The sequence below is a fragment of the Rhinatrema bivittatum genome, chromosome 9, assembly GCF_901001135.1.
Source record: "Rhinatrema bivittatum chromosome 9, aRhiBiv1.1, whole genome shotgun sequence".
Lineage (NCBI taxonomy): Eukaryota > Metazoa > Chordata > Amphibia > Gymnophiona > Rhinatrematidae > Rhinatrema > Rhinatrema bivittatum.
The window spans coordinates 52640923-52666163 of record NC_042623.1 but is presented as its reverse complement, the minus strand read 5'-3'; the positions used below and the strand labels follow the sequence as shown (position 1 = coordinate 52666163).

The 25241-nt window shown below is 46.5% G+C and overlaps 1 protein-coding gene across 2 annotated transcripts in view; it reads right to left on the bottom strand.

Moving 5' to 3' along the window:
* Window positions 1–15025: 15025 nt before the first annotated feature.
* Window positions 15026–25241, bottom strand: part of CDHR3 (cadherin related family member 3) — a 162027-nt gene continuing 151811 nt past the window's right edge. For both annotated transcript variants that reach the window (XM_029616027.1, XM_029616026.1), the window contains exon 19: window positions 15026–17538. In XM_029616027.1, coding sequence (XP_029471887.1) covers window positions 17096–17538 — 443 coding nt within the window. In that variant the 3' untranslated portion in view covers window positions 15026–17095. The remainder of the gene's footprint in view (window positions 17539–25241) is intronic.

The window sequence follows — 25241 nt, the reverse complement described above, 5'->3', positions numbered from 1 at the left end:
GACTTAACTTTTTTCAGCTTTCAGCCATTGAAGTAGAAGTTTTCATGAGCTTGGTAGGCCTGAAAACCCACCCGAAGAAACTCAGCTACAGTCTTTGGACATGGAGGGAATTTGTTCAGATGTTATATGTGATCTCTGGCTAGGTCAGGCATGGAGTGGTGTTTATTACTTTTACAAGGAGCGTTTACTTTGCCTCATAAACCGTAACTTGGGAAGGAAAAGCCTGCAGAGTGAATCACAGCAAATATCTGTTGCACGTCAGCTTTCCACCAGAATGTAGTAATTGTGATCAAATTTATCTGCACTGATCAAATAAAGGCAAGTCTATGATTTGAAGGGTCAAAAGCTACTGAGTAATTATTATCAAGAACTTGGTCATGTCATGGCAACCGGCAGGTCACAGCAAGAACTGCAACATATTTAAGCTGGGCATCAAGTCTCTGCTTTTCTTCTTTCTTATTCAGTTCAATGGTTTGGCCACATGGCAAGACAGAACCTGTTTTTCTGTTTAGTTTCATTCTGGTCATTTTATGCAAAGCTCTTAGCAAATCAAGGAGTGTAGTATCGGGTCAGCCTAGACTTTAGTCTTCATAGTCAGTCGATGTACCATTACAGCCAAAATACATCATGCCAAGTAACAAATACTGGATAGAAAAGCAAAACACACAAACACAGACACACATACACACCCACTCATTAATCCCGCAAAGAGGAGTCCAAACTCTCAGCAGCGATTCTAGGAAGAGCAAAAATCGAGCCACGCACCAGCAAGGAGCAAGATAATGAATGCCATGTATTAAGGGGGCAATTTTCAAACTGTGCATTTAGACACAAAGCCTGCGCATCCCTTTTACCCGCAGACTCTGGACCAGTTTTCAAAGGGAAAGTCCACATGTGCTGGTGGACACGTGCCTCTGCTTTTTATATGGCTAACTAACCTTATGGTTGAAAAGCATGCTCGTAAATTTGAACAGGCAATCTGTATGCATATGTTTCCGATCCTGCCCCCGGGAACGCCTCCCTGCCAGCATGCGTATTGTGGGACATCGCACATTCTTTTAGCTGCGTTGAGGCAGGGCAATTTTCAGAGACCCAATTTACCCAGCTAAATCAGTATTTACCCATGTAAATGATTGTGAAAATTGCCGTCTAAGTGGTTTATAAAGTCAAAGTCTTTTGCTTTGTGGCTGCAGTTGGCTCACCTGAAGAGAGCATGGGTGGGAAGATATGGGGGAGGGAATATCTATGTTTTGTTTGACAATGGGTGTGACCGTGCTACCTGACGAGAACTGAGGACTGGCGGGTTATACATTTGTTAGTAAATAAATAAATAGGTACATATTTATCAATGTTTTGCTCTTGTTACAAAAACTGTTCTGGTTTTGCCCCAGCATTTTTTCCAGACAGAGAGTTGAACAAGAAGATCTGGAGCAATTTTTGCATTGGAGCAAAGCTATGACCAATATATCCTCAGTGTCAGACAGAGAAGTGGTCTTTCTGGTTTTGACCTGTCCATTGTAACTTTATTAGAGATGTAATCTTACTTTCACTTTTCACCTGTCCTGGCTTTTTATCTTTTTGACTGATTATTAGACTTATGGCGGTCCATATTCAGTAGGCCAGTTAGTGGACAAGTTATTTGGCTAAAGTTAGCTGGATAATTTGTCCCATACAGTCAGCAGGATAAATGTCCCGCTGGATATGACCAATCTAAAGTTATCTGGCTACATATAGCTGGATAACAAACACCTAACCTGCTATGTTTGATTATAGCTAGTTAAGGTTTTGTTATCCGGCTTTGTGTGGCCGCATAACACGTTATTTAAAAGATATCCAGCTAATCAGCGCCGTCATTACCCTATAACACAAAGGTTAAGACTACACAGCAGCCAATCCCCCCTCAAAGCTGCTGCTGCTAAAGACTTGCCAGGCTGTGTAGTATCCTACTTGCACCCCCCTCCCCAAACCTTTTATATCTTGAGAAAGTGCCTGGCATTGTATGCCAGTCCCCAGTCCCGATTGTTAAATACCTGCTCAGCTGCCTCCCTGCTTTCCCCTCCACCCACCCACAACAAAGATTCAGGGCGCCTTCCCCTCCTCCCCTCAACTCTCACCATCCCGGGCAATACCTTAGTTATCTGTGTAGGGAGCGAGGGACCCTCTGCCCCATTCAAGGCGCCTCAGCGCTGCTCTGACAGCGTCAGTGCTGGAAGCATAAACTTCAACGTAAGTTATCTGGCTATAACTTAGCCGGATAAAAAAGGGGCGTTCCAAGGGTGTTTTGGGGAAGGATTCAGTTATCTGGCTAACTTAGCTGAATATTACATATATCTGGCCATGCATGGCCGGATAACTTGTTACTTAACCGGATATCTTTAAATGATAGCCAGCTAAGTAGTGCTGTCATAAGAACGAAAAAGCTGTGCAATATAGGAGCCTCCAAGGCAATCCCATCCCTCACCCCACAATATCTTATGAAGGCCCTGTCGGGTTGTTCTCATTTCACCTCTGGGGCAAGAACATCAGGAGCTGGATGCCTTAGGTAGGAAGGTCTTTCAGGGCGCTAAGCTCATCACCTTTATCGCCTTCTGTCAGTTATACATGACCCAGTACAACCGGAACCTGTGGAAACAGTTCCAAGAGCTTGCAGAACGTCTGCCGCAGCAGCAACAGGAGTCATTCTCTGCTGTTATACAACAGGGCCTGGAAGCCGGGAAACACAAGGTGAAGATCCACCTACGATGTTTTTGAAACAGCAGCGCAGGTGGCTGCCGTGGGCATCGGCGCCCGTAGGATGGACTGCTCCGTGCTTCCGACCTTCATCCAGAGGTCCAAGAGAAGTTGGCTGACCTCCCTAGTAGGGATGTGAATCGTTTTAGGACGATTAAAATTATCGTCCGATAATTTTAATATCGTCTTAAACCGTTATGGAACACAATACAATAGAGATTCTAACGATTTATCGTTATAAATCGTTAGAATCGTGAGCCGGCACACTAAAACCCCCTAAAACCCACCCCCGACCCTTTAAATTAAATCCCCCACCCTCCCGAACCCCCCCCAAATGACTTAAATAACCTGCGGGTCCAGCGGCGGTCCGGAACGGCAGCGGTCCGGAACGGGCTCCTGCTCCTGAATCTTGTTGTCTTCAGCCGGCGCCATTTTCCAAAATGGCGCCGAAAAATGGCGGCGGCCATAGACGAACACGATTGGACGGCAGGAGGTCCTTCCAGACCCCCGCTGGACTTTTGGCAAGTCTCGCGGGGGTCAGGAGGCCCCCCCCAAGCTGGCCAAAAGTTCCTGGAGGTCCAGCGGGGGTCAGGGAGCGATTTCCCGCCGCGAATCGTTTTCGTACGGAAAATGGCGCCGGCAGGAGATCGACTGCAGGAGGTTGTTCAGCGAGGCGCCGGAACCCTCGCTGAACGACCTCCTGTAGTCGATCTCCTGCCGGCGCCATTTTCCGTACGAAAACGATTCGCGGCGGGAAATCGCTCCCTGACCCCCGCTGGACCTCCAGGAACTTTTGGCCAGCTTGTGGGGGGCCTCCTGACCCCCACGAGACTTGCCAAAAGTCCAGCGGGGGTCTGGAAGGACCTCCTGCCGTCCAATCGTGTTCGTCTATGGCCGCCGCCATTTTTCGGCGCCATTTTGGAAAATGGCGCCGGCTGAAGACAACAAGATTCAAGAGCAGGAGCCCGTTCCGGACCGCTGCCGTTCCGGACCGCCGCTGGACCCGCAGGTTATTTAAGTCATTTGGGGGGGGTTCGGGAGGGTGGGGGATTTAATTTAAAGGGTCGGGGGTGGGTTTTAGGGGGTCTTAATGTGCCGGTTTTGCGATTTTTCGATTTTTTCGATTTTTCAACGATTTTTCACGATATTTTACCCCCCCAAACGGCAACAATACGATTCCCTCCCCCTCCCAGCCGAAATCGATCGTTAAGACGATCGAGGACACGATTCACATCCCTACTCCCTAGTACAGGGGAAAATCTCTTTGGGAATAAGATCAGGGATCCGGTAGCCCAGCTGAAGAATCACCATGAAACTCAACAGCTATCTGCCCTCCTCTGTCAGGAAATCTTCTCGACTGACTTCTAGGAAGTCCTTTTATTAGCAGTGGAAGTATTATCCTCCAGCCACCCGGACTTGCACATCCTGGGCTGGTTCTAAAGGTCACCCCCATCAACAGTGAACTCCCAGGACCCAGCCGGCTCCCTAGCAAGCCCCGGCTATGGGCTTTTGACCCCTGGCACATGATCCCCCAGTGGGGATCAGGCTTTGTTGCTTGACCCACTGCTGGCCGCTCTTCACGTCGAACTGGTGGGTCATTGCCATCGTTCGCCAGGGGTATTGTCTGAACCTCAGAGAAGTTCCAACAGACTCTCCCCCATGTCCAACGTGGGGTTTGTCCGGCCCGCAGGATATACTTCTAATGGAACTCTTCACTTTCTAGTGGCAGGAGCAGTAGAACCTGTTCCCCATCAGCAAGGGCGGGGATTTTACTCAAGGTACTTCCTGATACCAAAGAGAACTGGGGGCTTACATCCCATTCTTGATCTCAGGGCCTTGAACAAATTCCTCCACAAGGAAAAGTTCAAGATGGTTTCTCTTGGCATTCTGATACCACTCCTTAGGAGAGGAGACTGGCTCTGTTCCCTCAATCTCAAAGACACCTATGCTCACATTGCCATCCTCCCAAGGCACAGGAAGTATCTCTGCTTCGAGGTGGGGCAAGCTCACCACCAGTATAGAGTACTGCCATTTGGCTTAGCGTCAGCTCCTCGGGTCTTCACCAAGTGCCTGGCAGTGGTTGCAGAGTACCTCAGATGTTGGGGGGTGCATGTGTTCCCCTATCTAGATAACTGGTTGGTCAAAAGCAACTCCTGCAAAGTAGCGTTGAGTGCTTTGACCCTTACCATACAGGTGCTGCACATTCTGGGGTTTGTCATCAACTACCTGAAGTCTAAACTCTGACAGTCCCCCCAGCTGGACTTAATTGGAGCCGGGCTAGAAACAACTCAGGCAAGGGTGTTTTTGCCCCACAATTGAGCTCTCACCCTGTCCTCGCTGGTGGCCTTGGTGGGCATCAGTCAGCAGGTAACTGCTCGTCTACTTCAATTGCTGGGCCACATAGCAGCTTCTGTCCATGTCACCCCTTTGGCCTGACTCTGCATGTGCAGGATGCAATGGACTCTGCAATCATAGAGGCAGCAGGAATCCCAGGACCTCAGGGCTCGAATCTCCATCACGCAGCCCCTAAGGATCTCCCTGTCCTGGTGGAAGAATCTCTTCAATCTGGAACAGGGGGTTCCTTTCCAACCTGCGTTACCTCAAGAAGACCTTACCACCGATGCCTCCCCCCATGGCTGGAGATGCATGTGGATGGCCTCCATACACAAGGGCACTAGACAGCTCAGGAAGCTTGGTATCAGATAAACTTCCTGGAGCTTTGGGCGATCTGCTATGCTCTTTGGGTGTTTCAAGATCGGCTGTCCCGCAAAGCAGTCCTGATTCAGACAGACAATCAGGTAGCAATGTGGTATATCAACAAGCAGGGAGGCACAGGACCGTACCTCCTCTGTCAAGAGGCAGTGCAGATCTGGGCTTGGGCTCTGTCGCAGGGTATATCTCTACAAGCTTCTTACCTGGCTGGGCATTCAATGTACTGGCGGCCACCTCAGCTGCTCTTTCCAGCCGCTTTAATGGTCCTTAATCCGGCAGTAGCAACCTCAGATTTTCCACTTGTGGGGGACTCCGGATGTAGATCTCTTCACCTCACCCTACAATTTCAAGGTGAGCCACTTCTGCTCCCTCTTCAGAATGGATGGACACACAGCCTCCGATGCCTTTGCCCTCCATTGGTTCACAGGTCTCCTCTATGTGTATCCTCCTCTTCTGCTTCTCGTGAGGACTCTTCTGAAGCTCCAACGGGACCAGGGGACCATGATTGTACTAGCACCGTACTGGTCCAGGCAAGTCTGGTTCCCTCTCCTCCAAGATCTGTTGATAAGGACTCCCATCAGCCTGGGGACTGCGCCCGACCTGATAACTCAGGACCGGGGCACACTACACCATCCAAACTTCCGGGCGTTAGCCTTGACGGCTTGGATGTTGAGTGCCTAGTCCTTCAGCCCCTGAACCTGTCCAAGGTGCTGGTGGCCTCCAGAAAGCCTTCCACCAGGAAGTCTTATAAGTTGAAGTGGAAGAGGTTCTCAGCCTCGTGTGAGGAACAAGACTTAGATCCTTTCACTTGTCCAATGCTGAGATTTCTGGATTACCTGTGGCATCTTTCTGAGACTGGTCTCAAAACCACCTTGGTTAGGGTCCATTTACATTTACATTTATTAGGTTTATACACTGTCTAACACAGAATGGTCTTGTCGGTTAACAATGAAACACGCATAAATAATTGACAGTAAAAAGAAAACATAAAATTACATTAAAAAGCATAAAAGAATAGCAATTAAAATACTGTTTCAAATCATAAAATTCAAAAATAGGCAAATTTAAACAATGGGTCTTGAGAAGACCTTTGAACTTTTTAAGAGAGCCACATTTAGTATTTCGAGTGGGAGGAGATTCCAGAACATAGGTCCGGCAATGGAGAAGGAACATTCGCGTGTAATATAGAGGTGTGCTGCTTTTGGCGAAGGGACTTCGAGAAAGAGATGTTGTGATGAGCATAGAGAAAGAGTGGGTTGGTAAAATTTGAGTAAGGAGTTGGCCCATGGACAAGAGATGCCATTCAGAAGTTTATATATTATCGTTCCCAGTTTATATTTGAAGCGTTCGTATATGGATAGCCAATGGAGATGAATTAGAGTTGGTGTAATGTGAGTTGAGTGTTTTGTGTCGGACAGGAGTCATGCAGCCAAATTGATTAAGAGTTGGATAGGTCGTAAAGTCGCAGCAGGAAGACCAATGTATAAAGCATTACAATAGTCAGTTATTGGGAATAAAGAAGCTTGAAGAACAATATGAAATTCAGTAGTGAAAAGAAGTTTTTTTAAGCCAGCAAGTAACCAAAGTCTGAAAAAACACTGTCTGATGGCATACTTAATTTGTGATTTGAAAGACAGAGTGCTATCTAGAAAAACACCTAAACTTTTAATTTGTCTACTAATGGTAAATGTTGCAGTATTAATGGAAATGGTGGTTTGTGATATCTGGGAGTAAGGACTAGAGAGTTCTAGGAATTCTGTTTTTGACATGTTTAGCGATAATTTGTTGTGATCTAACCAAGATTTTATTGAGGAGAAGCAAATATTAAGATGATCAATAGTGTCACTCCAGGATGGACGAATGTAGATGAGAAATTGAATATCTAATAAAAGTTGTTTTATTTTTTCATTAGTGTTCTGCAATAATCATCTTTATCTATCTATCTGTATCTGTATCTCTCTCTCTCTCTCTCTCTATATATATATATGTAGCAGTTGTTATTATCTATTTTATTTGTTCTACCCTCCTATTGCTGAAATAAACTGAATCAGTTTGTGAGTGGCTATTTGTGTAGCTCCTAGGTTCAAGCCCCCAGGTATAATCCCAGTAATTGTGTGTGTTTATATTGGGTAAGCCCCCGAGGTAATCCTGTGTGCACGCAGGTGATAAACCCCTCAGCGAGCTTAGCCCTCCAAGTCAGAGCCCCTGGGCAGAATGTCAGTGTGCACGGTCTGAACCCATAACACATCCCTATAGAGATGTGAATCGTGTCCTCGATCGTCTTAACGATCGATTTCGGCTGGGAGGGGGAGGGAATCGTATTGTTGCCGTTTGGGGGGGTAAAATATCGTGAAAAATCGTGAAAAATCGTAAAAAATCGAAAAAAACGTAAAATCGCAAAACCCAGCACATTAAAACCCCCTAAAACCCACCCCCGACCCTTTAAATTAAATCCCCCACCCTCCCGAACCCCCCCCCAAATGACTTAAATAACCTGCGGGTCCAGCGGCGGTCCGGAACGGCAGCGGTCCGGAACGGGCTCCTGCTACTGAATCTTGTTGTCTTCGGCCGGCGCCATTTTCCAAAATGGCGCCGAAAAATGGCGGCGGCCATAGACGAACACGATTGGACGGCAGGAGGTCCTTCCGGACCCCCGCTGGACTTTTGGCAAGTCTTGTGGGGGTCAGGAGGCCCCCCCAAGCTGGCCAAAAGTTCCTGGAGGGTCCAGCGGGGGTCAGGGAGCGATTTCCCCGCCGCAGGAGATCGACTGCAGGAGGTCGTTCAGCGAGGCGCCGGAACCCTCGCTGAACGACCTCCTGCAGTCGATCTCCTGCCGGCGCCATTTTCCGTACGAAAACGATTCGCGGCGGGAAATCGCTCCCTGACCCCCGCTGGACCTCCAGGAACTTTTGGCCAGCTTGGGGGGGGCCTCCTGACCCCCACAAGACTTGCCAAAAGTCCAGCGGGGGTCCGGAAGGACCTCCTGCCGTCCAATCGTGTTCGTCTATGGCTGCCGCCATTTTTTCGGCGCCATTTGGAAAATGGCGCCGGCCGAAGACAACAAGATTCAGTAGCAGGAGCCCGTTCCGGACCGCTGCCGTTCCGGACCGCCGCTGGACCCGCAGGTTATTTAAGTCATTTGGGGGGGGGGGGTTCTGGGAGGGTGGGGGATTTAATTTAAAGGGTCGGGGGTGGGTTTTAGGGGGTTTTAGTGTGCCGGCTCACGATTCTAACGATTTATAACGATAAATCGTTAGAATCTCTATTGTATTGTGTTCCATAACGGTTTAAGACGATATTAAAATTATCGGACGATAATTTTAATCGTCCTAAAATGATTCACATCCCTACATCCCTATGCTGCAGTGCAGGGAAAAGGAGCAGGGGCAGTGCCAAGCTGGCAAAGTATATGCAGGAGGTTTATCAACTCCCCAAGTGTACTTCTCAGCAGGGAGTTTTCACCTGCAAACATTGCAGGTATTTATGTAGCCACAGTTTAAGCCGGGCAAGACATTTTCAATAGGAAATTGCACAGGACATTTCCGTATGACAAGGAGCTTTTAGTCCCTTGGGTAGAAAGTATCTGCAGGTCTGCTAGAGATGGGGGAATGAGGAATTAAAAAAATATCCACCAAAATGACCACTACGAGGCTACTTTAGCTCTTTCTTTCTGTGTGTGTATTCTCTCCCTTTTCTCTACCTGAGTGCATCTTACTCTCTCAGCTCTTCCCCCAAGAGTCTATATATACTCTCACCATCCTGGCACTCTGTCTCTGCCCACTGCCATTCTCTATTCCTCTATTTTTCTCCCATGCCTGTTTCTACTTTTTTCTTTTTATGCTTGATTTCCCCTTTTCTTGTTTAGTGTCTCTTTTACTCCCTCTCTATCTTTCTTCCTGTCTCTTTTTTTTTTATTTTAACACAGTCCCGCTCCTTTTCTGTTTCCCTTCTGTCCCAATTTTTCTCATCCCTCCACTCCTTTTGCTCTCTCTCTAGCCTGCATACCCTTTCTATCCCTCTTTACATCTTCCCTTTTTTTTCCTGTTCCTTTCTCCTCCCCCTTCTCTCTTACTCCTGAAAGTGCTTGCCTTTGAGATGCCTGCAGGATCAATTGATTTATTTATTCAGTTTAATTAATCACCTTTCAATCATCTTTGTTTTCTCAGAAAAATAAATCTAGTCCGGGCAATCTTTCAACATACACAAACCCTTACATCCTCTCTAGTAGGCTATCAGTTGTATTTGTACTCTTTTCAAATATACGACTATCATTTTTATAATTATCTTTACTTCATTTAATGTTATAACAGCTCATGACATTTAGAGGTGATGCACATTATATCACTGCTGTTAAATAATCTATACAGTTCTGCTAATTCCAGCCCTTTATGTAGCAATTCACCAAGCTGTCAGGAGTCTCAGATCATTTTATATTGCAGCTTGGTTTGGTCTTTTCAGGTTTACTTTTTAATTGATTGCATCTCGCTTTCTATAATGGCTTCCCATACTTTGTAAAATAACTCCATATTTCCTGATGCCTGATCCTTACTTCTTGCCCAGGTCACCACTGAGACCAACTTCAACTCCTGTCTCGCCGCAGATGGGTCACCCTCTTAATCCTCCCACGACATTGCAATACCCCCCCCCCCGTGCGAGAACCAAAGCCGTATGGAGTAGCTTCATCAGGGCTCAATTTGTGTGTGGGGAGGGGGGGGGCGGGGTGAATGGCTGGGAATGGAGTCGTCCCCCCCCCCCACACTTCTTATCAGATTTAAGAGGCAGAACAGCAGGGGAGAGTAGGGGAGGGAGGGAGCCTGGAGTAATCAGGGTGGGCCTTCTGTTCCCTAATCCAGCCTCCCCCTCCCCCCCATTTTCTGTGAATGGGAAGAAAGGATGTGACCCCGAAGGGACCCTTCAGAGCAAAGAATAGAAACAAAAAGAGGGTGAATTAGCACAGATTTGAAACTTGTGACCAACAGTGCAAATCCTGGAATTTTTGATTGGCACTGCTGCTCACGAGTTTCAAACTTGTGGCAGTGCAACAGCTTTTTGAAGGCGTGCAGCATTATCCTGGACTTAATTTCTGGTGCAGTGACCCAGAACCACATTCTACCACTGCCGGCGAGCCAGAGCCGGCAGAGGAAACCAATGCCGGCTTTCCTGCAGAAATGAGCTGGAACCGGTGGCATCGCGGATCATTTCTGGCCCTCCAGCTCCTGGAGGGAGCAGAACGGAGGGTACTGGAGCCATAAATGCTTGTTGGATTCTGCACAGTTTCCTGGCACAGCTGAGGAGGCCGTAAGGGAGGATGGCCAAGGTCAGAGAGATACAGGGTGAATGCCCCTACTTTTGCCATGACCGGCTGTGTCAGCTTCCTGGTCCTGCTGCTTACTTATCATGCTGGCTTCCTGGGCCCTGCCACGGGCGACCATACTGGGGGAGAGGAAAGGAGCAAGAGAATGAGTGAGAGGGATGTGAGGGACGGGGATGGGGGGGGGGGGGAGTGAGTGAGGAGATTGAAGGGCCGTGTATTGTGTTGGGGGGGGAGATAGTGAGCAAAAGGAGGCAAAGGTCAGGCTGCAGTTAATTAATTCCACCCCTCCCCCACCCTCTGAGGAGGCTGACGGGAGCCAGCAGGGCACACCCAGTCTGTCCAAGGCAGAGGAGACTCAGCTGATTCCGCCCCCAAGAGGAGGCCCGTGTTTTACTGGCCAAGGAGGGAGAGGAAGGAAGAGGCTGGAGAGGCTAAATGTCTGGGGAAGGGGAATTAGTGAACATCGGGTGGGGGAGTGGGCTCAAGGATTACCAGGGATTGGGGTTGGAAATGGAAGACCAGGATTATCAGGGCAGAGAGGACAAGAAGGGTAGACAGAAAGGGCCCCAGCCTCTCTACCCTCTCCTTACTTCTTACCCCGGTGATCCTCCATCCCCCTGCCTCCACCGGTGCTCAACCTGAGGGCTGGTAGTGAAGGACAGACGGGGCTTGAGCACCGGTGGGGCCTGGGCATGGAGGATCACTGGCATAAGGAGAAGGGTTTGAAGGCTATGGGGCCGATGCAGTACAGTGCGCAGTCGGACGCGGGTTAAATAGGCGCTAATCCACCCCTGAATGCAATAGGGGGATTAGCGCCTATTTAACGCGAGTCCGACGCGGAGTGAATGAGATAGCGCTCATCACATGCAAATGCAAAAAGATAAATGTTAATAGCTGAGCACATTGAAAAGAAGTACAGAAAAGCAGAAAAAATTGCTTTTCTGTACTACTTCAGTAAAAAAACAAACAAAAAAATACCTTGGGAGACTGCTGAGTTATTGAAGACCGACGCCAGTAATCTCGGCGTCAGTTTTCATAATCGGCTGTCTGCCAGAAATGAAAACGGCTGCTGATAAACTCGGTGTCTGCTTATATTACTGGCAGAGGGCCGGTTATGAAAACCGATGCCGAGTTTACTGGCATCGGTCTTCATAATCGGCAGCCGCCACGGGGACGCGTTAGCAAGGGGGTGCTAAGTTCACACAAACGACCCTAGCACCTATTTGCTAGTGCGGCCCCCTAATTTTTCTATTGCATGGCGCCCCCCCCTTGTGGGCGCCATGCGTGCGTTAAGAAAGCGGGCGCTGAAAAGCCAGCGTCCCCTTGCCGCGAAAATTATGGCATCGGCCCCTATGTTTGCTTTATGTGTGTGTGAGAGAGAGAGAGTGAGAGAGAGTTAACTCCCAGCCCTGGCCCTGCCCCCTCACCACAGGTCACACCCGGCATTGGAGCTGCTCCCTTCCCCATAGCGACCTCTCCCACGCCACAGTTCTGCTTCCTGTTTGTCTACAGATTAAACCCTGAGCTTTATTTGCCATCTTGAGAAAGTCCCTCAGGTCAACAGGTGGGCAATACATTTTTTTACTGACTGCTGCAGATCCTGCTTCAGAACCTGAACCTCCCCAGGAGTCACTCACAAACGGGCAGCTCCAGATCAAGCGAGTGAATGATCCAGCTTCCTTCGTTGCATTGCTTGTGAGTCTGTTGTACAACCTTTCAGGAGTATAGAACTCTCTGGAGGTACAATTTTAATAAATGATCCTGTGCCTGATATTTATGGATATTGATTTTGTCTGTTCATTGATTTCCAGCCAATTGTAAATATCACTTCTTTTGCCTCAATCTTCTTCCCATTTTGTTTTGAGTTTTGCTAAACCTCCATATTTTTTAAATGAAAAAGAGCAAAATCTTTTACTTCGTGTGACCAACCCTTCGGTTTGCCACTAAATGGCCCTAGGTCCCTTACCATCTGGACTAGTAACAGCATTCTCGTTCAGTCTCTCCACTGAGCTGACCAGCAGGCCGATACTGTAAAAATTGCGGGAGAGCGGGCGCTCCGTGTTGAGTGTCCGCTCTCCCAACGCGCACCCAGGCACCTCTCCTGGGCACGCGATTCTCTATTTAAATGAGGCCTCGCGCTAATAAGGAGGTGCGAGGGACAATAGCGCGTCCCTAGTGCCTCCTTATTAGTGGTAGAGCTGGCTGTCTGCGGGTCCGACAACTGACGCTCAGTTTTACTGGTGACCATTTTTTAACCCGCTGACTGGAGGGCAGATTTTACTTTCAGTATCCCGGGCGACTAACTAATAGGCTCATCAGCATGTATTTGCATGTGATGAGTGCTATTAGTTTTCGCGAGGTTAGCTGCGCGTTTTCAAGGTGCTATTATAGTATAAGGGGTATAAGGGGTAATAGACGCGTGCCAAAAACGCACAGCCAAGTGGATGCTAAACAGTGCGCTCGGCCGAATGCACCGTACTGTATCGGCCTGTGTGATTGGCTATTTCAGGGGTATAAGGCAGAGTTAGAGAAGTACAGAGTGTGGTCATTTTGAGTTAGAGATTGAGGAGTAAGGAGCTGGTTTTTGTTTTCTCCTTGCTGAGCTGGGCCCACTAACCCAGCTTGGCATTTTTTTTTCTTGCGTTCAAAGGAGATCCTTTCTCAGTAAACTCCCTGTCTGAGGGGGCCTGCTTTCTTTTTGTAGAGAGTGAAAGTTTTTGTAGTTTCTGAAAGGTTTTCTTATTCTGGGGCACACCCTCTGCCTTGGGAAAGGATCAACCCACTCCAATCCTGAGAGCAGGGGCTGGAGACCTCTGAGCAGCACCCTCTACTCTATAGAGAAAGCAAGACCAGTGACAGCACTACCCAGCGTGAGACTTTTTGGAAAGAGACTTTTGGATTTTCCCCCTTTTGTTCATGTGGAGGTTTTTGTCCCACTCCTCTGCACAGCCTTGTGAAGGAGTTAGAGAGTTGAAAGCTGAACTGGAGCATCTGGCCTCTCTCCCTGAGAGGTCCACCAAGGTTGCACCATCAAGCCTGGGAGACTCCACTGGCATCAGGACACAGGCTGTGGACGTCAGACCGAACTTTAGGCTCAGATAGGATCTTTTTGTGGCGTGGGGCCCCCCACTAGGATTCTCCCTCTACTGGTGCGGGCACAGATGTGTAGGCAGTAGCAAGCCCCCTCTCAGAGGCTGGAGAGATGGACACCAGCACCCCGGCAGAGACCCCGTGTAAAGAGGTCAACTGTGCAGTTTCATTTGCTAAATGCTTGTGGGATGGTGATTTATGTTTTGGAATTAATCAGTCCGAGTCCTGCTTGTCTGTCCGTGAAGAAAACACTACACACACACTATAGAAGGGGCTCTCCATCACTTGGGCCACAGAGGTTTTCCTCTTCCCCTACAGAAAGTGCCCACGCCCTGGTTAAATTCAGGAAGGAGGAGAAGGATGGCAAGAGCAGCCCCGATTTATAAATACTTTTATGGCCCTACGGGAACTAACAAAACCCCATGAAAAGGTTACATTTGTTTGTGAGAAAATATTTTTAAAGAACAGAGAGAAAGAGGTAGGTTGACAGACCATCATCGTTAACCCTTTGATGCTGGAATATGAAAAGACCAGGGTCTTAATGTGTTGCAGTACATAGAAGAAACGGCGGCGTCCCACCTAAGCTTATTGCAGATTGTATATCAGATGTGCCCACTGATATCCATGTGGGTAGTTTTCTTTTTTACACCTGAGCACTCTTCAGGCCCTGCAAGGGAGCGCTACCATAGGAGGCGCTTCAACTTCAGCCAACTCAGTTTGTACCAAATGACAATTGTTTGGCCAGTATACAAAGAACCTAATGTTAGATGCTTTGTAATACAATTGGAAATGGGGGAAAAGAAAACCAAGCAGTTTCTCTCCTCCCACGGGAATGCCTTGATATTATGCTAGATTGCTTTTCTTGCCAAATAAAGATACTAGCAATATTGCACAGTTTCTAAATTAAATTATTATTATTTTTTGGAGCCAGATGTTATTATCAATTGGTACCAATGAATCTGAACACAGCCGTCATGGTAACCAGGAAATCTGTACAGTGCATGGTAACCAGTTCATCTGCACATCCAAGCTGAAAATGCATCCATCCCTCTATAGAAACAGCATGCCCCACCACAGGAGAGTAAAACACTGGGGTTCTGGCAATCCAAAACAAACTGAAGCAGTCCAGACACAGGGCAACAAGACGCCGAGCTCATGGATGAATACAGCAACAATCCGTGCAGGAATGAAAGCAAAATCTTTATTTAAAATACATAGAGAGCAGAACAACAGGAGAGGGGCCGATCAGCCCCGATGGTGCTTTGTGTTCATAACCATTGCTAAAGGCTCTGATTCACTATGGGTCTTTTTTTATCATAGACACAGAACGGATGGAGAAAATCCGTACTCAGTCAGACCCAAAGTGCCATTGGGGTATAAGGTTTAACTGGAGCAGAGATGAGTTCTTCAAGGACATACATGCCCTAAAATATTTATTTTATCTAGCGTGGAGGGGGAGTAAAAGGGGTCAGGGAGGGGTGGTGGCATCCATAGGGAATACAATTTTGTAGCTCTCTCCTCCTCCTTTCACCTTATCAGGGTCAGTTTGGTTTGTAGCCTATTTTCTTTCTTTTTTTTTAAATGACAAATGCTTTCCCCCAGAGAGAACCTATGTATATTATGGAATGTCTAGCGTGCAAAAAAAAAAAAAAAACCAGACTGAGAGCTTCCTTGAGGTGTGCATGAGGTGGAAAGGAATGAGCAAAAGGGGATAACGTGGGCGCTGGAGGCGTTTCAGCTCAGGCAGCCCCCACTCATCCTTTGCCAAGTTTTGGCAGCAGACTTGAAAGATGACAAAAGCTGAACAAAGCCAACATAACTAAATATAAGTGATGATTTGTTCATGTCAGAGACAATAAAGTGCCTTGCTCTAACCGAAGCGCTCAGAAGCAATCGTTGTGCTTTGTGCAACCAACTGACTACTGAAATTAAAGGGGAGGTCTCATAAAATGCAAAGCCTGCAGTTCCTTGCCCTCTCTTGTAGGCCTTTCCGGCCATTCGTTTTGCTTTTTAATTCTGTTTCAGCAAGTTAACATCTAGTCAAGTCTGGATAGGACAAACCTGAACTTTTATGCACTTTCAGGTGTTTTTTTTTCTAAAGTGAGATGGCAGAAAATGATCAAAACTTTAAACAGCAGACATAGTTTTAAAGTGTGCCTTGGAGACACAAAGGGCCTTTCTCTTATCTGGAGCTTTATTCTAAAAGGACTTTCTCCCACTTGGTGCTTATAGGAAAAAAAAAGCTTTATCAAATAAGGCCCTCAGAGGCCAAGTTACTAAAAGGTATACAATTATTTTTTTAGTGTACATGCAAAAAAAACCCAATAGCGTGCCTCCTAAAATAGCATTTCCTGCTGCTTTACTAAGTTAATGATATGCACAGCGTGCAGGCAGTAAAGGCAGCATGTGCTCTGTTCCTCTCAAAAATCCCCCATGTTAACTGTCCTAAATTGCAAGGACCGCTTAGCATGGGAGATCCTTCCCACCCCTCCTGAGACAAAAGAAGGCCGTCTGTCCGTCCATTGGGTCACTGATTCTCCCGTCCTCCTGCCATGCCCTTTTAGTGTGCACGAGGCAGTCTAGTGTGGGTGTTCATCTGTGCAAAACCACTGGTGACTAGCCTGCTGTTTAGCATGCGTGCTAAGCATTAGTGTGCGATAGTGACTCAAGCCTCTTACTGTCTGTGGGAACACCCATTGGGAAATGAAGTCCTAATTATTTAGATGCAATGGCTGATACAGAAGTTGACTGCTGAAGAAGGAAATTGTTTGCAAAGCTGAGAAGTACTGTGCTGATGTGCTGCGTAAGGCACTGTTAGGCTACTACTGATGACAAGAATGACTGCTCGTGCTTACTTAGAAACAAAAGTTGAACGATTTCAGTAAAATAGTAAGAACAAGTCGCCAAACAAATTGTTACCAGTGCTCCATAAGCAACAGAAACCGTTATCTAAAACAGAAACAAGCATTTTCTAGAAGATAATACAAAAAAGATGAAACCACAAGAGAAGCAGAATCACCCGTTTTAGATACCACTTGGGGCACACCAAATAGAAAAGAAATGGTAAGACCTCTCCTTTAACATGAACCAATGTGTGCAAAGTTATCTCATACATATTCAGATATCTGCTGCCAAGGTTCACACCTCCAGGTTCATTGTCTTTAGTCAGGATGGGATGTGGTGGGGCTTTGGGTGGTACTTTGGTGTCCTCCAGCCATCTCTTCACTTTTATAGTTTCTGGAGGCTCTTCTATAGGCCTTGGGCATCTTCTTTGCCTGCAGCTTTCACTGCTTTCTCGTCTGTGCTGTTTTCTTTCTTGTTTGGTGTCCCTACTTTCTCTTTCCCTTCTATGGCGTTTGCTGGGGAACTTGGAAATGCATGCACAGTTGGTTCCGTGCTTGCTGGATCAATTGATTCTTTTGTATCTTTCAATCCTCTGGCTCCAGATTTCGAGTCATTTTCATAGCTTTTGACTGGCGACCTCCTGCCTTCTCTTGACTTTTGTGGTCTGGGGGTACTGAGTCTGACAGTTTCTGGACCCCCTTCTAAAGGCCTTGGGACTTCTTTGGTGCCTGGGAAACTTGGAAATACTTCTACAGTTGATGCCATGTTGGCTGGACCAATTGACTGTTTTGTATCTTTCCATCTTCTGGCTCCAGATTTTGAATTATATTCATAGATTTTGCCAGTGACTAGAAAAAAAAAGTATAGATATAGGCTTATGAGTTGATTTCAAGTACAATTTGATTTTGTGATTTCATACTTTGTACTCATAGCACTTTTTTGACCTGATCATCTATTTCCTCAATATTGTTCACTATCAACCTGATTTACTGTTTTTTCCCCCCATTCCATGTCTATGAGAAAAAGTTAGTAAATCAGGCCTAAGTGAGATCATCATAAAGTAACTAGAAAGTGATGTGACCCCCCCGCCCCCATTCTTAGAGGGAGACATTTGGCCATTTCTGGATTTTTGACACATCCTCCTGTGGCACTTGTGGTGTTGACTGCAGATAAAAAAGGCAGCATGACTACAAATACCATAATGCATTGGAATAGAAGTTCAAAAGCCAGAATTGGCTAACAGTCTCCCACGAAATAAACAGGCTACATCACATTCATACTGTACTCCCCATAGAACAATTTATGGCTCATGTCAGGACCAGCTAAGGGACTCAGTGTTTCCCAATCCTCTGCTGGAGGCACGTCTAACCAGTTGGGTTTTCAGGATATCTGAATAGGTATGAGATAAATGTGCATACATTATGCATGCAAATTTATCTCATGCATATTCATTGTGGTAATCCTGAAAACCTGACTGGATAGGTCTGCCTTAGCTATTTGGGATACCTGATGCTTCTATAAGTCCAAAATTAACGAATCACTTTGCCAGGTTTAGACTCACCTCAAGTGGCTTGGGCAAATTAATATTTAATGCTAAATAATTCCCTTAAAATGCCTCATCAACAGTCACTTTTTATGAACAAAAGAGAAATAAATATAATTAACCTTGTAATTACATGCAGTTATATGACGCAATAGTTACATTTTTCCTTATATTTTCACATCATAATGGCCTCCAAAGTATTTTCCTCCCATTTAATTTGCACAAGGATGACATCCTCTGACTCTTGTGTAGACTCCTTGCCCTTATTTTCTCAAACTATCATCCCTACTCACCAGTTTGGCCATTGTCTCCACCTGTTCTTTTTTTTTTCCAACTGCTCCCTCTCATTCTGCTCCACCACTGTGATTCCCCTATCCAACCATCACCTCATATCCTTCACTCTTAGCCACACTACCCCTCAAGCTCATCCAACCCACATCCGCAACTTTAGGATCATCCAGGCTATTGACCTCTGTACCCTTTCTTCCACTATTTCTTCTCTCCTGTCTTTATAACCCGGCCAAAATATGTTGATGAAGCAATCCTTCACTGCAATACTACTCTTTTCTCCATATTGGGCACACGCACACCGCCCCAACCCTGGCTCACTCCCAGGGTTTACATCCTACATTCCTGTACAAAGTGTCTCTGCTTAAATCCCATGCTCATATTGATTTCCTACACTACAAATTCATGCTTTTCTCTTTCCAGTCGACTATGTTACAGTCTCAATCTGTTACCTTTTATAGCAACCTTCCCCACTGCCTTCAAACAAGTAATCACACCGATCCTCAAAAACCCTTTGTTAAACCCATCCTGCTCTGCTAATTATTGCCCTGTTCTCCTCCTCACCATTGCATCCAAACTACTTGAACGGGACATCTACCTCCACTGCTTCGATTTCTGTGCATCTCAAAATATTCTTGATCTGCATCAATTTGGATTTTTTTCCCTCTGCATTCCACAGAGAGGGCCATCAGCAAAATGTACTCATGGCTGAGGCTAAAGTACTTTATTCCATCCTCATTCTCCTTGACCTGCCTGCTGCTGTTGACACTGTCGACCATCATCTGCTTCTTGAAATCCTATCCTCATTTGGTCTTCATTACTCACTTCTATCTTGATTCTCATCTTACCTTTCCCAGCCCACTTTCAGTGTATGCTCTGGTGGATCATTTTTCACCACTGTTCCATTTAGGGATGTGAATCGTTTTTCAACGATTAAAATTATCGTCCGATAATGTTTATATCGTCTTAAATCGTTATAGAACACGATACAATAGAAATTCTAACGATTTATCGTTAAAAATCGTTAAATCGTGTTAGTGCGCACTAAATCGAGTTAGTGCGCACTAACTCCCCGTTAGTGCGCACTAACTCGATTTAGTGCGCACTAACTGAAAATGATACAAATAAACACTTTCCAGGTCACTGAAGGTCAGTTAGGAATGAATATGTGTTCCTATTGGCTGGCTGCCCTCTTATCTATTGATATTACCAAGGTTACCACTGAGGTGATGGTTGGGGGGATGGGAAATGGAACTGGAAACTAACGAACACCAACAGAAAATGAAACAAAGTGTTCACACTTCCCAGGTCAGTAAAGGTCACTTAGGAATGAATATGTATGTATGTATTCCTATTGGCTGGCTGTGCTCTTATCTATTGATGTTACCAAGGCTAACACTGAGGTAATGGTTGGAGGGATGTGAAATGGAAACAGTTGGAAGCTTGACAAAAAAAGTAATGTAATGATCAGCACTCACGTGACTAGAACTTGTTTGTTTATTATTTTTGTTAGCAGGCACCTGAAATGCTAGTGCATGTTGAATTTGCCAATCACTGTGCATTTTAGAAAGGTGGTCCTGGCTGGAACTGTACACAGTTCAAATATATGTAATTGATTGTTGGTAAGTGTATTTTTTAAGTAGCCACACTGGCACAAGTATGTTTACTTTTCCTCCTACTTAACTCACTAGCTCAGCTTTGTAAGAAGGGCTTCTCTGCTTGTGTGTTGTTTTTGTTTGGTGTGAGGAGAGCAGAAACATCAGATCTTTATTCAATCTACTACAGTCATCTCTTACAGTGCCCTATCCCTATTAATACCAGGAGTGTTGTGATCTTCCTGCACACAGTGCCCTAACCCTGATACCAGTCTGAGACAGCTCCCTCCCTGCATTACTAGTGAGAGGCTGGCTTCACAGACAGGGGGGAGCTGCCTGACCCTCACTCCTGACTTCCCCCATGTCCCAGCTAGTGAATGGTGTGTGGGTGAGGGGGGGGGGGGGAGGATGGTGAAGTCTGAGACAGCTCCCTCCCTGCATTACTAGTGAGAGGCTGGCTTCACAGACAGGGGGGAGCTGCCTGACCCTCACTCCTGACTTCCCCCATGTCCCAGCTAGTGAATGGTGTGTGGGTGAGGGGGGGGGGAGGATGTTGAAGTCTGAGATAGCTCCCTCCCTGCATTACTAGTGAGAGGCTGGCTTCACAGACAGGGGGGAGCTGCCTGACCCTCACTCCTGACTTCCCCCATGTCCCAGCTAGTGAATGGTGTGTGGGTGAGGATGGTGAAGTCTGAGACAGCTCCCTCCCTGCATTACTAGTGAGAGGCTGGCTTCACAGACAGGGGGGAGCTGCCTGACCCTCACTCCTGACTTCCCCCATGTCCCAGCTAGTGAATGGTGTGTGGGTGAGGGGGGGGGGAGGATGGTGAAGTCTGAGACAGCTCCCTCCCTGCATTACTAGTGAGAGGCTGGCTTCACAGACAGGGGGGAGCTGCCTGACCCTCACTCAAGCAGAGAAGCCCTTCTTACAAAGCTGAGCTAGTGAGTTAAGTAGGAGGAAAAGTAAACATACTTGTGCCAGTGTGGCTACTTAAAAAATACACTTACCAACAATCAATTACATATATTTGAACTGTGTACAGTTCCAGCCAGGACCACCTTTCTAAAATGCACAGTGATTGGCAAATTCAACATGCACTAGCATTTCAGGTGCCTGCTAACAAAAATAATAAACAAAGAAGTTCTAGTCACGTGAGTGCTGATCATCACATGTCAAGCTTCCAACTGTTTCCATTTCACATCCCCCCAACCATTACCTCAGTGGTAACCTTGGTAACATCAATAGATAAGAGCACAGCCAGCCAATAGGAATACATATTCATTCCTAAGTGACCTTTACTGACCTGGGAAGTGTGAACACTTTGTTTCATTTTCTGTTGGTGTTCATGAGTTTCCAGTTCCATTTCCCATCCCCCCAACCATCACCTCAGTGGAAACCTTGGTAACATCAATAGATAAGAGGGCTGCCAGCCAATAGGAACACATATTCATTCCTAACTGACCTTCAGTGACCTGGAAAGTGTCTATTTGTATCATTTTGAGTTAGTGCGCACTAACGGGGAGTTAGTGCGCACTAACTCGAGTTAGTGCGCACTAATCGGAAAAAACGATTTTTAACGATTTTTCAATGAAATAATCGTGCCAAACACGATTTTCTTCTCCTGCCACACGATTTCTATCGTTAAGATGATATGGAAAACGATTCACATCCCTAGTTCCATTATCACTTTGTGTGCTTTAGGGTTTGGTCCTATGCATCCTTCTCTTTTCTTTCTAATCTCTCCTAGTCTTATCTTGTCTAATGGACTCCAATACCATCTTTATGTGGATGACTCCCAGATCTTTCTCTCGGTACCAGAACACTTGCCAAGAGTCAAATTGTATATCTCAGCCTGCCTGTCTGATATTGCTGCTTGGATGTTCCACCATCACCTGAAACTCAACATGGTCAACATTTCCCCTTAAGTCTTTTGTCCTCGCCCCCATTTTCAATCACTGTAAATAACACCACTATCATCTTGGTTCCCTCAGTTCCTCATTGATTCCTCTCTTTCCTTCTCTGCACACATCCACAACACTGCTGAGAATTGTCACTCCTTTCTCTACAACAGCTCCAAAATCAATCCCTTCTTCTCTGAACAAACTGCCAGAATCCTTATTGGCTCTCTTATCCCCTCCTGCTTGGACTACTGCAACCTACTCCTTATGGGTCTACCACTGAATGATCTCTCTCCATTACAGTCTGTTCAAAATTCAGCCACATGATTTATCTACAGATCATGCTGTTAAAATCATATAACCTCTCTTCTTTGACGTCCCATCCACTTCCATATAAAATTCAGACTTTTTATACTTACTTACAAGTACGCTTTCTCTACAGTTCCTCATTACCTCTCCTTTCTTCTATCCCCTCACATCCCTCTTCTCAAACACTACTCTTATCTGTGCCCTTCTTCCCCATTTCCAAATCTCAACTTTGTGCCTTTCACTTTGCTGCACTAGATGCCTGGAATTACCTTCCTAAACAAGTGCGCTAAGCTCCCTTTCTGGCCAAATTCAAATCCAGCCTGATAACTCATATTTTCAAGGCCTCTTTTATCACTTAAACCTTAAATCTTCCTGCTTGGGTAAAAGATTTTGTCAATTCTGGGCTGAAGAGTGCAATACTCAACTAATTCTGACAGTCCGGGGTTGTATTCAGTTTCTAACAAAGCGACAAATAAACTAGCTCCCATCTCATTAAGCTCTCAACTACAACCACACACCTCCTCCAGACCAATCAGAAGCGCATACAGAGGAACACTGCAGGCTCCACAAATTAAATCATCATTGAGCAAACGAGCGCTATCTTCAGCAGGCCCTCACCAGTGGAATATGCTTCCCCCAGATCTTAGACTAGAACCCAGTCATCAAGAATTCAAAAAAAGATTGAAGACATTTCTCTTCCAACAAGCTTTCCCAGACGATTAATTTTACGGTGACGAACAGACTTCCCAATTCCTAAGTATCCTAATTACCCTAATTATGGTCACTGCATCAAGTACTAATTTTAGAATCTGCTACTGGACAATTACCGTTGAGCTCAAAAATTTACTATATTTTATATATATATTTGGCATTGCTTATATTTATATTTATTGATACGTTAAACAGTTAAACTGTCTTTATAAAATATTATATTGCTTTATTTATTTCCAGTTAAACTATTATTACTTTATTTAGCACTATGTTAAATTGTCAATCAGTTATACTGTTCCATATGTTCCTCGGTTCCATGTAAAGCTCCGCTCTATGTTGAGCAGTTCTTCGTTTTATGTAAACCGGATTGATTTGTAGTCCATACAAGAACTTCGGTATATAAAAATTAAAAATAAATAAATAAATAAATAAATAAATACTTATGAATAGGTGGGACAGTAACACCATACATGACCCCAACTGTCCTTTAAATATTTACAGTCCTATTGCCATATTTGATCCACAATTTAATTCTGCTTATAACCAGACATTTTATTCTTCTCTTTAATGCCTTTGTTGCCCTAACGCAAAACCTCACATTTGTTCTTTGTTGAGTGTTGTGTCTGTCAGACTTGACTAGATTGTAAGCTCCAAGGAGCAGGCACTGTCTATTGTGTGTCTCAGTGCAGCACTGGATACATATGTTTGGCGGAGCGCGAGTCACACGTCGGCGGACATGTCGGGGGGAGGGGGAGAAGCGTCGGAGGAGCAAATGGGAGCACAGCGATTTAAATCGCAGCGCACCCATTGCTGGGGGGAGCCTATGCCTGCTGGGAAGCAGTAACGGCTAGGGGCAGTTGGACGCGGCGATCTAAGGAGCAGGGCGCGCGGGGGTTCGGCGTCGCGTTGGTGTATTCGAGTGAGTCTGGTTGTACTGGGGATTTTAGTTAATGTAATTAAAGCAGCTGGTAACTAGGCTTTCAGAGTTTTTTCTCTGCCTGCATTTAGCGTTATTATGAGGTGAGTTAGGGAGTCGAGGGGTCAGCCGAGGGTTGTTACCCGCCCTGGGTCAGCTGGCCCTCCCCTTCCTGAGATGGTGGATCCTCCCCTGGTGGTTCCCGGCTCGCAGAGGCCCCCTTCCCCATCTCATGTTGAGTCGGGTGAAAGTGGATCCGAAGTAGGGGATTCCTCTCTCCCCCCCTTCCCCGGAACAAGACTGCCAAGAGATCTCTCTCATGGCTGGGGATAGTTTTTCTGCTCCTCTGCCGATTTTTTTCAGTGGTGCCATGTTTTCCCCCCTCAGGCCACCCCCCCTGCCGGGCTTGGTTCTGGAATGGCTGCAAGTAGTCGGAGCAAAGGCAAGTCTCCTGCTGCCAGGCTGCGCAAGGCGAGCTGGCCTAAGAGCGTGCCTCCAGCCCCAGTTGCCTCAGCATCTAGGGTTCAGCAGGAGTTCCTGAGAGGGCATTTTCATGCTGGTGGGTTGAGGGCTGCAGGCCGGAGAAGTCCAATGCACAGGGAGACGTCGAGGGCACCTAAGAATGGGGATGCGGAAGTGCGAGGGCCTCCAGGAGTCCGGAAAGAAGGTGGAAGCGGATCAAGGAGCAGAGCTGCAGCGCTGAGGGTGAATACGGAGGAGGAGGCATCCATTCGGAGAACCAGCAAACAGGAATGCCCCCTCCTTTTCCATACGGGTTGAGGGGTTATTGAAGATGGAATGAAGAGCAGGGGTGTCCAATTTGGAACGAGGATGTCTCTTGGGATGAGGGGGCATCATTTGGAGTTGGGGTAGGCGAGGGCGGGGAGGGGGCCGGGCTTTGCGGGCCGGGGGAAGGGAGGGAGTCTGGGAGAGGGTCCTTTGGGTTGAAGGAGGGTGGAACGGCAGGGTATTATCTGAGAATGGGTGCTGCGGCTGGTGTGTCTGTTTTCACAGAAGCGGAGGGATCAGAAGTGCCGGGGACTTCGCATCAGGAAGCTTGGTGGGAGAGGATTATGGCAAGGGTGGATAATGCCGATAGAATGCGCGGAATCCCAACAGGACATGGCGTGCTGGAGGCGGAGAGGAGAAGAGTAACAACGGAACGAGCAGGTGAGTTGGAGGAAATTAAAATCACAGAACAGACAAATAAAGAAGGTAGAAAGAAGGGTTAGACAGGACTCGGATTCGGACTCCAGTTCTACATCGTCCTTGTCCACTTCTTCGAGTGTG